The sequence below is a fragment of the Plenodomus lingam genome, assembly GCF_022343315.1.
Source record: "Plenodomus lingam strain CAN1 chromosome Unknown contig_18, whole genome shotgun sequence".
Taxonomy (NCBI): Eukaryota; Fungi; Ascomycota; class Dothideomycetes; order Pleosporales; family Leptosphaeriaceae; genus Plenodomus; species Plenodomus lingam.
Genome location: NW_027093935.1, coordinates 1008491 through 1023489, shown reverse-complemented (window position 1 = coordinate 1023489; position 14999 = coordinate 1008491). Strand labels below are relative to the sequence as shown.

The 14999-nt window shown below is 50.7% G+C and overlaps 5 protein-coding genes across 5 annotated transcripts; all 5 read left to right on the top strand.

The window, feature by feature from the left end:
• Window position 1: 1 nt before the first annotated feature.
• On the top strand, window positions 2-1918 carry IAQ61_003771 (uncharacterized protein; the record flags this gene model as incomplete). Its single annotated transcript, XM_066096092.1, has 2 exons — window positions 2-126; window positions 430-1918. 2 exons carry the CDS (start codon window positions 2-4, stop codon window positions 1916-1918), a joined length of 1614 nt encoding a protein of 537 aa, XP_065953968.1.
• A 1185-nt stretch (window positions 1919-3103) lies between these two features.
• On the top strand, window positions 3104-4831 carry IAQ61_003770 (uncharacterized protein; the record flags this gene model as incomplete). Its single annotated transcript, XM_003837283.2, has 2 exons — window positions 3104-3406; window positions 3674-4831. The coding sequence occupies exon 2, from the start codon at window positions 3674-3676 to the stop codon at window positions 4829-4831; it is 1158 nt and encodes a 385-aa protein (XP_003837331.1). The 5' UTR covers window positions 3104-3406.
• A 394-nt stretch (window positions 4832-5225) lies between these two features.
• Window positions 5226-5636, top strand: IAQ61_003769 (uncharacterized protein; the record flags this gene model as incomplete). Its single annotated transcript, XM_003837282.2, has 1 exon — window positions 5226-5636. The coding sequence occupies one exon, from the start codon at window positions 5226-5228 to the stop codon at window positions 5634-5636; it is 411 nt and encodes a 136-aa protein (XP_003837330.2).
• An 820-nt stretch (window positions 5637-6456) lies between these two features.
• On the top strand, window positions 6457-9518 carry IAQ61_003768 (uncharacterized protein). Its single transcript, XM_066096091.1, has 3 exons — window positions 6457-7051; window positions 7107-7400; window positions 7452-9518. Exons 1-3 carry the CDS (start codon window positions 6987-6989, stop codon window positions 9256-9258), a joined length of 2166 nt encoding a protein of 721 aa, XP_065953967.1. The 5' UTR covers window positions 6457-6986; the 3' UTR covers window positions 9259-9518.
• Window positions 9519-11985: 2467 nt separating this feature from the next.
• IAQ61_003767 (uncharacterized protein) lies at window positions 11986-14473 on the top strand (the record flags this gene model as incomplete). The annotated part of the gene is made up of 4 exons (XM_003837279.2): window positions 11986-12370; window positions 12421-12903; window positions 13125-13197; window positions 13247-14473. Coding segments are annotated over 4 exons (1989 nt in total), but the record flags the coding sequence as incomplete, so codon positions are not given.
• Between the last annotated feature and the right edge of the window lie 526 nt (window positions 14474-14999).

Here is a 14999-nt window from a genome sequence, read left to right as displayed (position 1 = left end):
AATGGTCATCAATTCGAAGGCACATCCTGCCAGTGAAGCGACGAACGGGATCATAATTCATCAAAGCAAGGAGTACATGTTAGCTCTTGATATTCTTACATGGCTGCTTCCATACACTCTGACATTGTAAGCTACGTCTAATCCACCCATAGTGATGCAGGCCTACACAGTGGCTAGGCAAATCTCGCCAAGCCACCAGCGTTATCGCGATCCACTCATCGGCCACCTCCGCGCCCAGTCGTCTCCAACTGCATTTGTTGGATTTCTCCATCTTGACATAGCCTCTACAACAACTTAGCACGCTGCCATGTCAACGGGAAACAAAGAGACTTTCTCCATGTGGGTTGGAGGGGCAGAAATTCAAGGCAACGCAGAGCGGTCAGTTCAACCCTCATTCTCCACAAGCCACAATTGCTAATCGAATTTCAGATTACATATTGAAGATCCCGCAACCAGCGAGATATTTGCATATTGCCATGCTGCATCAACAAAAGACGTAGATGAAACTGTCAAAAAGGCACACAATGTATTCAGATCCGGCGTCTGGTCCAAAGCTCCGCGGCATGTTCGCGCAGACACTTTGGACCGCATTGCTGAATTCTTGACTAAAAACTTGCCACGACTGATCGAGCTGGAAGTTCGACAGACTGGAAGAGCCATCAGAGAGATGAATGCGCAAGTGCCTACTCTAGTCAAGTGGTTCAAGTACTACGCTGCGCTTATCAGGACCGAGGAGCGATCCGTACTGCCTACCGTCGGCAAACTGCACAATTGGATCGACCGCAAGCCTCTCGGTGTCGTTGCGCAGATAACGCCGTTCAACCATCCCATGTTGATCGCTGTGAAGAAGATAGCACCTGCACTGGCTGGTGGTAATTCAATTGTGCTGAAGCCCAGTGAATTGACTCCTCTGACGAGCATCGAGCTTGGGAAATTGTTCAAGGAGGCCGGCTTGCCAGATGGTGTCTTCAATGTGCTACCGGGGGATGGGCTAACCACCGGTAAAGCGCTCGTGGAACATCCACTGATCAAAAAGGTCGACGTTACCGGAGGTACGCCTGCTGGCCGAGCCATTGGGGCTACTGCTGGACGGAACCTTGCTCACTATACCGCTGAACTTGGCGGGAAAGCCCCACTCATTGTCTTTGAGCAAGCGCACATCGATTTAGCTGTCAATGGCATCGTCTTTGGAAGTTTTATTGCAAGCGGCCAGACATGCGTTGCGGCAACTCGCATTATAGTGCACAATAGGGTCATCGATCAGGTTGTAGAGAAGCTAAAGGTCAAATCGAAGAGCATCGAGAGACGAATGGGCTCGCCAAAGAATGTAAAATCTATGATGGGGCCATTGATCTCGGAGAAACAACTCAACAATGTCTCGGTATTGGTCAATGACGCTGTCGAAGCAGGTGTAACGGTCATCACGGGTGGTCAAAGGATGAGCGGAACATCATCTCTCGATAACACAGATTTTGCACAGGGTTACTTCTACCCGCCAACAATTCTTACCGACAGCCCCTCCAAAAAGATCACCGATACCCGAATCTGGAGAGAAGAGGCTTTTGGCCCGGTCATTGTTGTCGTTGGTTTCGACACCGAAGAAGAAGCATTGAACTTGGCGAATGACAGTGAATTTGGACTCGGCGCAGCAATCTGGACGCAGGATCTTTCCCAAGCTTTTAGAGTTTCGGAGAGCATCGAGAGCGGCATTTGCTGGGTGAATACGCACCACCGCAATGATCCTAGCTCACCGTGGGGTGGTATCAAGAGCTCAGGTGTTGGGAGCGAGAACGGGATAGATGCTTATCATGCATACACCACCACAAAGAGTACAATCATCAACTATGCAACCGCGGAAGAGGGCCTTGCTAGCGATGATTGGTTCCGAGAAGGGTCTGGAGATGTCAGGTACGGCTAGGTGATGGCAACGAACGCCACTCCTCGTTCACATGAGGTTCAAACTTGTGGTCACTCCATGCATCGAACAGAGACGCGATGTCATCGCTATCGGTGGTCGATGGGCGGGAAAAAGTACGAGGCTTCTTAATTTGGCAAAATACCTAGTGGGATGTGAACTTTCGAAAACGGTTCTATCAACAAGATATCTGGCGGCTGTATATTAGGCAACTCGCTAAAGTGCCCCGCACAATATGCATAGATGAACTTCTTGGATCAAAGCGGATTCACACTTCTGTTATTGGATGAACCAGACGTTGACATCTTCTTCGCAGGTAATGCCCAGTATGATAAGATGGCGACGGAGTGGCCGGCGTGCATGCAATGCAGACTCAAAACCAGGATTGATGATACCCTGACCTATGTTTAGCATGCAAGACATGGCAAGGAATTCAATAATTCAGCAGCGTTCAGATTCAAGGTATATGTATATAAAAACCCTAAGAGCATCGCTTTCGCGGGTGCCACCGTATACCACACATCACCACAAACTCACCACTCTCTCCGTCACCTTATAAGAGCAGCCCTCTATTCCAAAATACCAACCCAAAGTCCAGCATAATACCATTACCACCACACTTCAACGACCACGAAAATGAATCTCTTCGTCATCCTTACTACCATAACGTCGCTCGCAATTGCTGCACCCGCCACCAAAGACCCCTACCCAGCCCCATGCGGCCGATCAATCCCTTCGGGTATCTGCACTACTCAGGATACTTGCTATAAGAAGGGAGGCTTCTACGTGCAACGAGATTGTCAATTCTATAACGTCCTGGATATTGGGTGTTGCTATGATATTCCGGATGGGAAGTAGGAAGACTGTGTGTATGAGAGATATTTGCGAGTGAGGACAGAAAAGTGGAATGGGCCGTGAGGAGTTGAATAGTTTCGATAGGTATTGATATCACGAATGATAACGGGATTTTCTGTGCTAGGCCTGTGTATTGTAAACACAATGTCGTCTGATTGCCGTGAGACTCCAAGTAAGTTCAACTTGTGTAAGATCGCACACGAACCGATCATGATGGATGGGTGAAGGGAAGGTTGAGCCGAGGCAGTCTTATGTCAGCTTTTCCTCCACACGGCCATCGGACGTCATCGGGATCCCTCCCCGCATTCTCCCGGAATAATATTCGGCCATCTGATTGACAAGATCTATCGAGCTGAGCAAGACGAAGACCGTTACGAGAGAGTCTCACCTTCTCGCTCATCTCTCATTCACTATTACAAGGCTTGGATGCCTCCCAGGCACGCTCTCACCTGCATTGACGATCGTTTTGTTGTTCCGAAACTGGCCGATCGTTTCTCCCACCCACACACGACAAAATTCCCTCGTGCGCACCATGGATCCAAGTTTGGCCTTTATAGCATAATTAGGCGCTTTCACGATTGTTGGAAAAGCGTCCGCATGAGGGAGTAGCTTCAGAGGTCACAGTCAAAAGCCACAGTACGTCAAATCAGCTTTTTCCACCACGCGACAGCCATGTTACACAATGTGCGACCTTGCGCACTCCCTGTATTCTTGCATCGGAGAGCCACTCGTACGGAGCGGCTACTACTCCGGATTTCTTGTATCTCTGGGAAGATGGTGATGTTGTGATATTTTGTGGTAGGGATTCGTGGTGACCATTTACCACAGAGGACCTGACCATGAATATCGTTTGCGCTTGACCTTGGTGAAGGCAGATGCTCCCAGTGCTTACTCGCGCTAGACATGGCAACTGTTGTTCGACCGCGACCTCCTCGTCAACATGACTGCGGCACCGCATCTGAAACCTCTGCACAGCCGGTACCGGTACGCCACGAGTATGGGAACCGCCAGGACACAAAGTCGAGCACAGTCACAAAACGAAAAAGACAGCCAAACTCGGACGTCGCAAGGGCTTACAAGAAGATAAGATCAGACTCACCGTCAACCGGAAGAAGCGTTTGTCCACTTCTCCGAGTTGTTCAGCAGTATGGTCTACTTCTTAGCATCGTACTAAATCTCAGTCCAGAAGATCTCTTGGCACTTGCCCTGTCGGCAAAGGCGCTCCACGAAGCCATAGCGCCTCGACTACGAAGTCTCCAGAATCTACTGGAAAGAATGCCCTGTCCTGGTAGGGGCATTCAGATCCGAGAGAGACGCCACCAGATATCAGGAAATCCGGATTCTTGTCTAGGTACGCAATACGTTGTATGCGCCTCCACCTCCACCAGCCAGAGTGTCGAAACGCGGCCATGTGTGCAATGCAGGGTCAACACCTGTGACGAGTGTCGCATTCATTGCGTGTACCAAAGTATTTACGAAGCACCAGTTGAAGAGGATGAGCTTCCCAACTTCAGTGGCTTCGTTATGCTTGATGCCCCGGAGGTACCGATTCTCAGCCCAAATCATCTGAACGCTCATGGAGCACCATGGCAAGATCCATCGCAGCAGAAAGTTGCACCATATCATGATTCGGGATTCATCGATCTTCCCTTTGACGAGCAGGAATACGGCCCACCTGAATGCGTTGAGAGTATTCTTAGCGTTGATCTCGGCGAGGATTCGCTGGCGCTATCAGTGCCGTCGAACGTATCGAGCCCATCGCCAGTCCTGCGGGCTTTCCACAATACTGCGCTCCAGAGACGACGTTGGTTTTGTCGCGATTGTCTACCTCAGCAGGCTATCACACGGAAAAGGAATGGGGCGCAGGACGACTCTTGTCATTGCACACTTCAAAGCCGTTTCCTCGATCGCTGGCTATGTTTACGTTGCTATGAGAAGGAAGAAGATGCTATTGCAAACAGGTTCCCCGCCAATAAGACCAGCTGTGGCTGTGGCTGCCGCTTTGGACGAGCTATGTGTACATGGTGCTGGGGCGAGATAAGAGGTCCTGATGGGCAATAGCCCATAGCCTGCACCAACCCGATATGACCAATGGGTTGATGGGCTTGTTGTATTGCATTGGATTGCCGTGCATGGTTTCGGCACGTTTCTTCTACAAGCGTTGGCGCTTTCCGGCCCCAACTGTTACCATGTCTGACGTTATGACCAATAGCATTTCCAGTTGTCTTGGTTTGTCCCAGACCCTCTGTGGTTATTTTCCCACTTTACGCCCTGTACTGCTAGGCTGTATAACAATTGTATCAACATTTTGTATTTGTGGAGATTATCGCAGGTCTGACAAAGGCTGGAAACTGTATATACTGTAATCGATACGGTTACTTGATCTCTTCTCTTACAGGGTATCCTCACGATGGTATGACCCGTACGAGATGACTTGATGTTCGCCCAGTATACCATGGAAAAGTCTTTCGGCCCGTTGCTATTCACATGGTGGTGGGTTAGAAAGCACTGGGGCAAGCACGCCTCTTGGCTTCTTGTTACAAAGGTAACACTCATGAGCAAGAGTGTCAATGTCTTGGTAGGCATCAAGCCACATGTCTATGCCAAGGACCTGGCACATGTTATTGAGAAATATCGTTCCGACTTCGGAGATTTCTTGTTGCTTATAGCCAAACAGCCATGCATCGAAGATACCTCAAATGGCTTCCGACCTTTCGGTGGCCACGTCCTTGGAAACGCAGATGACTTCTCTACCGGAACCAAAACCAAAACCTTCATATCAACACCAGCAGCATGCCGAGTTCTTGACGAAGAGGAGGAGCATAGAACTTTCCTGGAGAATATGAGACGGAGACGCTTCGAATGAGGATTGTTCATTTGATGGAAAGGAGAAAGGATGTAAGCAGCCAGACGTACCTTAGGTACTAGCGTTGCATCTGTGCCTAGTAAAACCGATAGCCGAGGCGGTCACACATGGAACGAAAGATCTGGGGAACCGCAACATTGGAACCGCGATGAATGAGTTACAGAAACACTCCACTGGATAGCTGGCAGCCGGTGGTGTTTCGGAGGCATGCGAGATCCGATGCTGTTGTGGCAGATTCCTGGTCTGTGGATCTTGACGAGTCATGCGAGGATACCGGCCTTTCTTGGAATGGTACATGATCCGTTATCCACACAGCTTCCGATGGAATATAGGTACAGGGGACCTGCATGCTACCAACATAAATCCCCGGAGCCAAAGCCCCAGGATTCCGTGTGTTTATCAGGTGCAGGCATACCTATACGAGCTTGGCAAATCTCAATCCTGTAGCAGTATTGACTGTTGTTGGCCAATCGTCATATTGGCCAACTTTACCGACGGATTCAACAAGCCTTTCTGATACCTGTGATAGCCTAGGCTACGCAAGGCAGGTGTTTTGCTTGTCACTCTGCAGCAAGAGGACTCCCACGGACGCATATCCTTTTGTGGAGAGACACTACCACAAGCCAAGGAGGGCCTGAAGAGTTTGCCTCGCCGACAACGTCCCATCTAGAAGCTCGTATATGATGACAGACGGCAAGAAACGAGTGTGTTGTACCGTTAGGTAAGAGGCACACGACAGTGGCACGCAAAGCTGGGACATGGTTGCGGTTTTGTGACCTTCCCCTTTCGGCTGCGCCGTTTACCCGCCACCGACATATCTAGAGTACGAGCTGGCGCGACTTGGCGATGAGCTCCAACATTCCGGGCCAGTCCCTTAGCCTACAACTTCTTACCTGAACTCATAGAGTATGGAGACCCGGCTGGCCAAGTGAAGCTCGATTGCGGCATGCTGTGTGGCGCCAATGGCAAGACGACGACGCAGAAACACGCTTTTTGGCACCCCATCGAAGACGAGCTTGTTTGCGCACCCATAGCTCTAGTCTGCAAAAGGCAGGAGGTAATAGCGAGAAGCGTTCATCTTGTGTCATTTGGGGTATAGCAGTGACCGCGGAGGATTGATGCAAGCGTCTTGCTGGATAAGCCAACAACAATGCACGACTCAATCAACGCCCAGGTACCGCCAACCGGCACGCAGTAGGGACCCCGCAGGCAATGCGCGCATGGCAGACAGGATCAATGTGGCCCAGCACCTGGATATTCAAATAAGCTTGCTGCCGTTCCTGGAGCTGGGCTCTCTCCCTTTCATCGACCTTGTCCAATTGAGCTTTTACGAAGCTGGTCGTATTTGCAATGGCTCGCTACCTGAGTACTGTCGCAGCATTGGCCGCGACTGGCGCTTGTGTACTTACCCCAGAGTGCGTGAATCATCCCCATGTGCTTGTACGACATGTCCGATTGACATTTCACCAGGCTCCTGCTGAGCACGGTTCGTCGTGGAGCAGCGGAACCTAGCCCCGATGGCTCTGTCGCACTCTTCACCTACTCGCAGTACTCTTTCGAAGAGCACTCTGGTAGCTCTGGCTTGAACCAGATTGACCTCAAGACCGGCGACATCTCCGAATCAGGATGGAATGCCAGCGAGATCAACGAGTTTGTCTGGCTTCCTGGGACTGAGACGGGTATTCTATACATCAATGGTACCAACGAAGAGGTTCCCGGGGGTGTCACGCTGTGGATGGGTGATTTCAAGAGCCCCAACACCAGGTATGTGCAGGATTCATGCTTTTGACTAGTATCGTGGCTGATCTTCTTTAGCACAATGGTTGCGTCTCTTGACGCGCCATACTCTGGTCTGAGGGTTGCAAACACCTCTTCAGGTGACTTGCACTTTTTGGTCCATTCGATGGCCTACCCCAACGGTACTGCAGTCAACCCCGAAACCGAGGTTGTCCCCCACAGCACCGCCCGCCTTTACTCCAACATCTATGCCCGCCATTGGGATACGTGGCTGACGAAGAATCGATACGCTGTCTTTGCCGGTGCTCTCTCAGCAAACAATAGCTATGCGTTAGCTGGCACTGGTCTCCGTAACTTGAACCACGGCATCAACTTTACCACTACTCAGCCTGAGACCCCCATCCAGCCCTTCGGCGATTCCAGTGACTACGCCATCAGCCCAGATGGCTCAATGTACGCTTTCGTTAGCAAGGCGCCCCAGTTGAACAAGGCCAACTACACCGCTAGTTATGCCTACGTTGGCTCATTTGCCTCGTCTGAGCCTCCGGTTGCTTTCAACGGTCCCGAATCTGAGGCAGCGCAGGCTGGCCACAAGGGTGCATCTGGCCAACCTTCCTTCTCCAAAGACAGCTCTAAGCTTGCTTACATCCAGCAAGACGAAGACTACTACGAGTCGGACAGGTGGATTCTGTACACTGTCGACGTTTCTGTTGAAGGTAACGGTGTTTCTGTAAGCAACTGGAAGTCGCTGAGTGCTGGTTTCGACCGCTGGGTCCAAGGCCCACTTACTTGGGCTGAAGATGACCAATCAATCTTCGTGACTGCTGAAGACTACGGTCGTGTTAAGGTTTTCAACTTCCCCATTGATGCTGACGAGAGTTTTGTTCCTGAGCCAATGACCTCAAACACATCCGTTTCATCATTCTCCGTCCTCCCCAGTGGTTCTCTGTTTGTCACGGGTACTGCTGTCTGGACGCCAACCGAGTACTACACTGTTACAAACGGCACCAAACACACCCTCTTCGATGCCTCCCAGGTTGATCCCAACCTTGCAGGCCTTGGTGCCCATTCCTTCTCTGAGATCTTCTTCAACGCATCCAACCCTGCTCAGAAAGACCCTCTGCACGCGATTGTTGTCAAGCCCTCCAACTACATGGAAAATCAGACATATCCGCTTGCCTTCCTCATCCACGGTGGTCCACAGGGCGCCTGGCTCAACAGCTGGTCGAACCGCTGGAACCCCCAAGTCTGGGCCGACCAGGGTTACATTGTAGTCGCACCCAACCCCACGGGATCCACAGGCTTCGGTCAGGCTCTCACCGACGCAGTCCAAGGCGCATGGGGCAGCTGGCCATACGAGGACCTCGTCAACGCATGGAACTACGTCGACACCAACATGAATTGGATCGACACCGCCAACGGCTTCGCCGCCGGTGCTTCCTACGGAGGCTACATGACCAACTGGATCCAATCCCACGACCTCGGCAGGAAATTCAAAGCCCTCGTCACCCACGACGGCATCTCCAACACCCAAGGCGCCTGGGCATCAGAGGAGCTATGGTTCATCCGCCACGACTACAACGGCAGCATCTGGGAGTCGGACGCCTACAACAAATGGAACCCGCAAAACCACATTGCTAACTGGTCGACACCCCAATTCGTCATCCACAACACGCTCGATTACCGTCTGCCCGAGAGCGACGGTCTCAGCTTGTTCAATATCCTGCAGGCTCGCGGTGTTCCGAGCCGGTTTTTGAACTTCCCAGATGAAAACCATTGGGTGCTCAAGCAGGAGAATAGCTTGGTGTGGCATGAGGAGATTTTCAACTGGGTTAATCATTATTCCAAGGGTGAGCCGTTGAACGATGAACCTGTTGGTTATTAGGCTTCGTTCGTAATCGTTTGATGTTGGAAGAGCGCATAGCGGGGCCGTTTAGCGTTTACGAAATATAATGATAATGTTATCGATGTGGATGGTGCTGTGGGCAGGATATTGAATACAGTGTTGATGTGGCAATGTGAGAATTACAATCAAAGGTGGCAGAGTGATATACCATGGTAGTAAAATGCTGAATGGTATCATATGATCAAGTTTAACTACCTCTCAAACGTTTAATAACTACACAACCACAACCACACATGACCAACAATACCATCCCTGCTCACAACCCCCTGACTACTTCTTCAAGCACCAGTAGCGACAGCACTAATACATAAATCCTTCCCCATCTCCCCTATTACCCGTGGCGAATATGATATACTGCGTTCCTGCAGAGACCCACACGCCACCCTAACTTCTCCCCACCCTGTATACTGCACGCTTTTTGCATCACCAGTAGCCCACAATACCTCTGCTATCTCTCACCATGCATCATAAAGCCTTGATCAACAATGGTTTACGACCTTGGACTCTGCATCTACTGCTTCTGAGAGCATGTTTGCTGTAGCGAAGATGGGAAAGCGGTGGAGTGAGCTTGGTATTTGGGTACGGGTCTGTTGAATCCTGTTAGGTGTGTGAAATATGCAGAGATTTAAGTGTAGAGGTTTGTATGCAGTTTGTTCTTGCGCGGGTGTAGTGGTATAGTAGGGGGCGGCTGAGATCGAGTTTGTGTTGTTGGGAGTATGGGTGTGAATTTTCAAGTTGAATTATGATTCATGAAGAGGTATATGAGAATCTACCTGGATCCTGATAGCTGTACCTGGATTTAATTACCCGTGGATGAGAGTTGTTTTCAAGACACTGCACTGATAGGAAAGTTGTGGCGATTTGAACAATATTTTGACCAAGGCAGATGATATTGAGCCCATGTCCTTGCGAAGAAAAAGGCGGCATCACCATGTCCTAGTGGAGTTTTTCGTTGGCTATAAATAACACTTGTGGTCCTTGAATTCCTGTAGATACCTTCACGGCACTTTACATAGCGCTGGAAATGAGTGTGTAGTCATTATATATAAATATCGGAATTCTTGTAATGCAGTATGTGGAGGATAATGTACAACAGTCTAAAGTGATGGCAGATGCTTGAACTCTATGATTATGAGGAGCGTTATGGTAGGGTAGTTTATATTTAAAGGCTGTCTTCAAGGTGAGGTTATAAGGTGTTGTGAGGTGCGTTGAAAGATTGACCTCATATCTCTAGCTAAAATTCTACTGGTTCCAGTATTCGAGATGAAAGGAGCGCTGATGTTGACTCGATACAGTGCGGCACGTCTTGGGACGAATGGAAGGTACTTGATGCTTATCTAGGTACCGACCAGTCTTGCGCCAACGGTGACTGCTACGACCCACCTGTTCAAAGTCCCCACTGTTATGAGGACTCTGGTCTCGATCGCGATTGTGGATACAGATTGCGACTCCTGGAATCAGGGACCAAGGTGGAGCGCGCATGAAGTGACAGTGACCCAGCAACTCAAGCTTCCAGAAATGAACGCCGGTAGACGGCGATTACCGGTAACGCTCGAATCATGAGTCTGGAGTGATAAGCACATGCAGGCCTGCTTTGCGCCAGAGTGGCGACAGCACCAACATCACCAAGTTCATCCTTCACGCCTCCAACAAAGGAGGATTCTGCAACATACCTATCTTACTCTGCCAAGCCAGCGGAACACAGCATGCCTCAACTACGCCGCTCAAGTTTCTTGGCGCACTTTCACATGTGTCCAACAGCAGCGAAGCTTCCGCCTTGATACGAAGCCTTCGCCAACCAGCACACATCTCTCTTTGGCGGTCTTAACTCGATCCGTGAGAAAGATACGCCTTTGCCGTGTGTTTCGAGAAAGCGACTAGAAGGCGGGGCGTCCGCTGGCGATGAATGGGCCTGGCGCAAGAATCGATTGTACATGGGCTTTGATCAAGAGTCGGCCATGGCCTGCCGAAACAAATTCAGCTTCCTGTTCGGTGGTAGTCAGTAAGCAGATTCAGCGGCGCTTGTGGTGTGGAGTGCAGCCCAGGGCAAGAGACGCCTAGCAAGGCGGAGACTCTCGGCGCCCAGTCGGAGGGACAGCCATTTCTACGTTCGGTGACGAGCACGATATCAACTGAGAAAGTCGATCGAGGCTCGCTCACTCTGCAAGGCTTGCGCATGCTTTTCTTCATGTTCACCGACGAAATGATTCGCTTGTCGTACAATTCGGCGTTCGGCTCGACATAGTCTTTCGGCGGCGGCGTGTGGTTGGTACAGCATGTAGTTCAGATAAGAAAGAGCTAGGGTCGCGGAAGCCGTGAATGGCTGAGAAATATCTTCATCGCAAGATCAGCGGTACTGCCAAGCCATGAAGCACTGAACGAATATATCGTTTGAGTGGACCCCCGTCCATCCCACAACCTTGGCTTTGCGAAGCTCTGACAATGCTGACCGCGGTTGCTGGTTTTGAAAGGGCCCGATGCTGCAGGTCTTCTCACAAGACCATATCGGTGGGCGGCCTATCAATCCTCTAGCCACGAACTAGCCCTGGCTACAGTGTTACGGTGGAGTAATTCACCTGCTCGATACAGTATGACACGAATACCAAGATATGCATTATACCCTGGCACCAGTCTTGCCGCCTCGTGATGGCTGCAAGGCGAGTTTAAAATCACCGGCGTGGCCTACTCGATACCACGGTAGCAGGCAAATCGTTTTGTCCCACGCTCGTGTCCAAAATCCAGTCTCCTGGCAAGGTCTCCACAATCCACTGTACCACCAGGACAACTGGAAATCTGCCCATCATGACAGCCAACGCCGCTTCCAACGCAGTGGACATGGCCATGCACAATGAGCCCAAGGTCGCAACTCCGCTCTACGAAGTGGAGGAGAAACATGCGCTTTCCCGCTCCGACACTACGAACAGCCATCATGTTATCGCTGAGTTCGAGGCCGATCTAGAGGGCGAGGAGCCTACCATGGAGGAGTTGAAGACACTGCGCCGTGTGTCGGGCAAGATCCCCTGGACGGCTTTCACTATCGCTTTCGTAGAGCTTTGCGAGCGTTTCGGATACTATGGTTGCCAAGTGCTATGTACGTCGTTCACGTAACTTGGGGAATAGAAGTATACTGATTCACTGCAGACACAAACTTCATCCAACAGGAGCTCCCCGTCATCGACGGCGTTGTCTCAAGAACTGGTGCTGATCCACGTTCCGAGGGCCAACCTGGAGCTCTAGGAATGGGCCAGCGAGCCTCATTTGGCATTGGTCAATTCAACTCATTCTGGTCCTACACTACGCCCATCATTGGTGCAATCATTGCTGATGAGTACCTCGGACGCTTCAACACCATTTTCATCGCCATTGCTTTCTCCATCGTTGGTCACATCCTGCTCATTGTCTCGGCTATTCCAAATGTTCTTACCGGCGGAAATGCCATTGTCCCCTTCATCCTCGGGGTCATCACCCTTGGATTCGGAACCGGTGCTTTCAAGGCAAACATTTCTCCTTTGATCGCCGAGCAGTACCGCCAGACCAAGCCTCGTGTCATCAAGGACCCAAAGACGGGCGAGCGCGTCATCTCTGACCCCAACATTACGCTCTCGCGTATCTTTCTGTACTTTTGTAAGTTCACTTGTTTCGGTTCCAAGTCTGAGAGCAGAAGCCCCTTTTCGAGGGGCTCCTGACCTTTACGACAATACAACGACAAGAAATTACATCAGCACAAACTTGCGATAGTGTACTTTATGGTATACTCAGATCGTACAAGTAGATTTGTGTGGATTATCGTTGTGTTGATGTTGCTGGCCGATGCCCCCAGATCAGGTGTACTAACTGGCGATCAGACATGTTTATCAACATCGGATCACTCGCTGGACAACTATCCATGGTATTTGTGGAAAAATACATAGGCTTCTGGTATGAGATGGTCCTGTGCCCCCTAATCAAGAAATACTGACTTGTACAGGTGCGCATGGCTGCTCCCCACCATCATGTTCTGCTTCTGCCCAATCGTCCTCTGGTTCTGCCGCAAAAAGTACCACATGAGCCCTCCCACAGGCTCTGTCCTAGTCCGTGCCATGAAACTCCTCGGCCTCGCCATGAAGGGCAAATGGTCCGTCAACCCCGTCCAGACACGCAAGAACTTGAAGAACGAGCGCTTCTGGGAGGATGTCAAGCCCAGCCATCTCGGCGCCAACAAGCCTGGATGGATGCAGTTTGACGATGCCTGGGTTGACCAGGTCGCTCGTGGTCTCCGTGCCTGCTCGTGCTTCACTTGGATTCCTCTCTACTGGCTGTCTTACAACCAGATGAACAACAACCTGACCTCGCAAGCGGCCACCATGACGCGCAACGGTGTGCCCAATGATGTGATTACCAACCTCAACCCCATCTCCCTCGTCATCTTCATCCCCATTGTCGACAACTTCCTCTATCCTGCTCTCCGCAAGGCAAACATCCGCTTCACGCCCATCAAGCGCATTGCCCTCGGTTTCATCCTCGCCTCCATGGCCATGGTCGCTGCATCCGTTATCCAGCACTTCATCTACAGCACCGGAGCATGCGGCAAGTACATGAACGGCTCCGACTGCGCCCCCGCCCCCATCAACGTCTGGGTCCAAGCCGTACCCTACATCCTCGTCGGTTTCTCCGAAATCTTCACCTCCATCACCGGACTCGAATTCGCCTTTACAAAGGCGCCCAAGAACATGCGCTCCCTTGTGACCTCGTACTGGCACTTCATGTCCGCCTTTTCCAACGCGCTCGGCCAGGCGTTTGTCTCGCTGTCAGAGGATCCCCTGCTCGTTTGGAACTACGCCGTCGTTGCTATTCTCGCTTTTGTGGGCGGCATCTTGTTTTGGCTGCACCAGCGCAAGACGGATGCCAAGGAGGATCTCTTGAATATGTTGCCAGACTCGAATTACATTGGAAAGGACCGGAGGCACAGCGTTGTAGGTGAGACGGAGGCTCAGACTGAACACCTTTCCAAGGCACCGGTAGCTCCTCATGCTTAGGCTACTTTTGTTCTGTTGGGCATAAGGTTTTTGTTACATTGTGCGGTTGGAGTGGGTGTTAATTAAGCAGTGGTGCGAGATGTCATGATACCAATTCTGTTTACATGGACTTGATTGATGTATTGCATTCCTAGACACATGACTCGCATTCTATCTATTTTATTGTGATTATGTGCGCCTCATGATTTTTCATCGCTCGCATTCTCCACACGCATCGACGGCACTAATTCAAGGGAACTACCGCCCATCATTCAATCCAATCGCTCACAGCCTCTCACCAGATCTAATGTCATCGTAGCCGCACAATGTACCAAAGAACCTTCTTTCATACATCCGCATACTTTACCTCTAATTTCTTCCCCCATCCAGCCATGCACATCAAACCCCCCCTCCCCCTGAAAGATTGAAAATTTTGCATTTCCTGCAGCTCTGGCAAACCTGCACTCTGCTCAATATACCACGCACATAGCTAACTTGCTAGGCGGTTTTACATAGGAATATGACAGATAAATATCAAATGGGGTTATCATTCAAGATGGTTGGTTAGCTTCGTGGTTGCGTGCTTTTGACGGAGTGGAAGGGTTCAGTGGAGAGAGATGTTGGTGTTGCTCTAGTGGTAAGTGTGAAGGGGATTGAGTAGGTGCATGACAGCGTTATTTGACATTAGGGTAATGATTGCGTGGGTGGCTAGGGGTAGTATCGTCG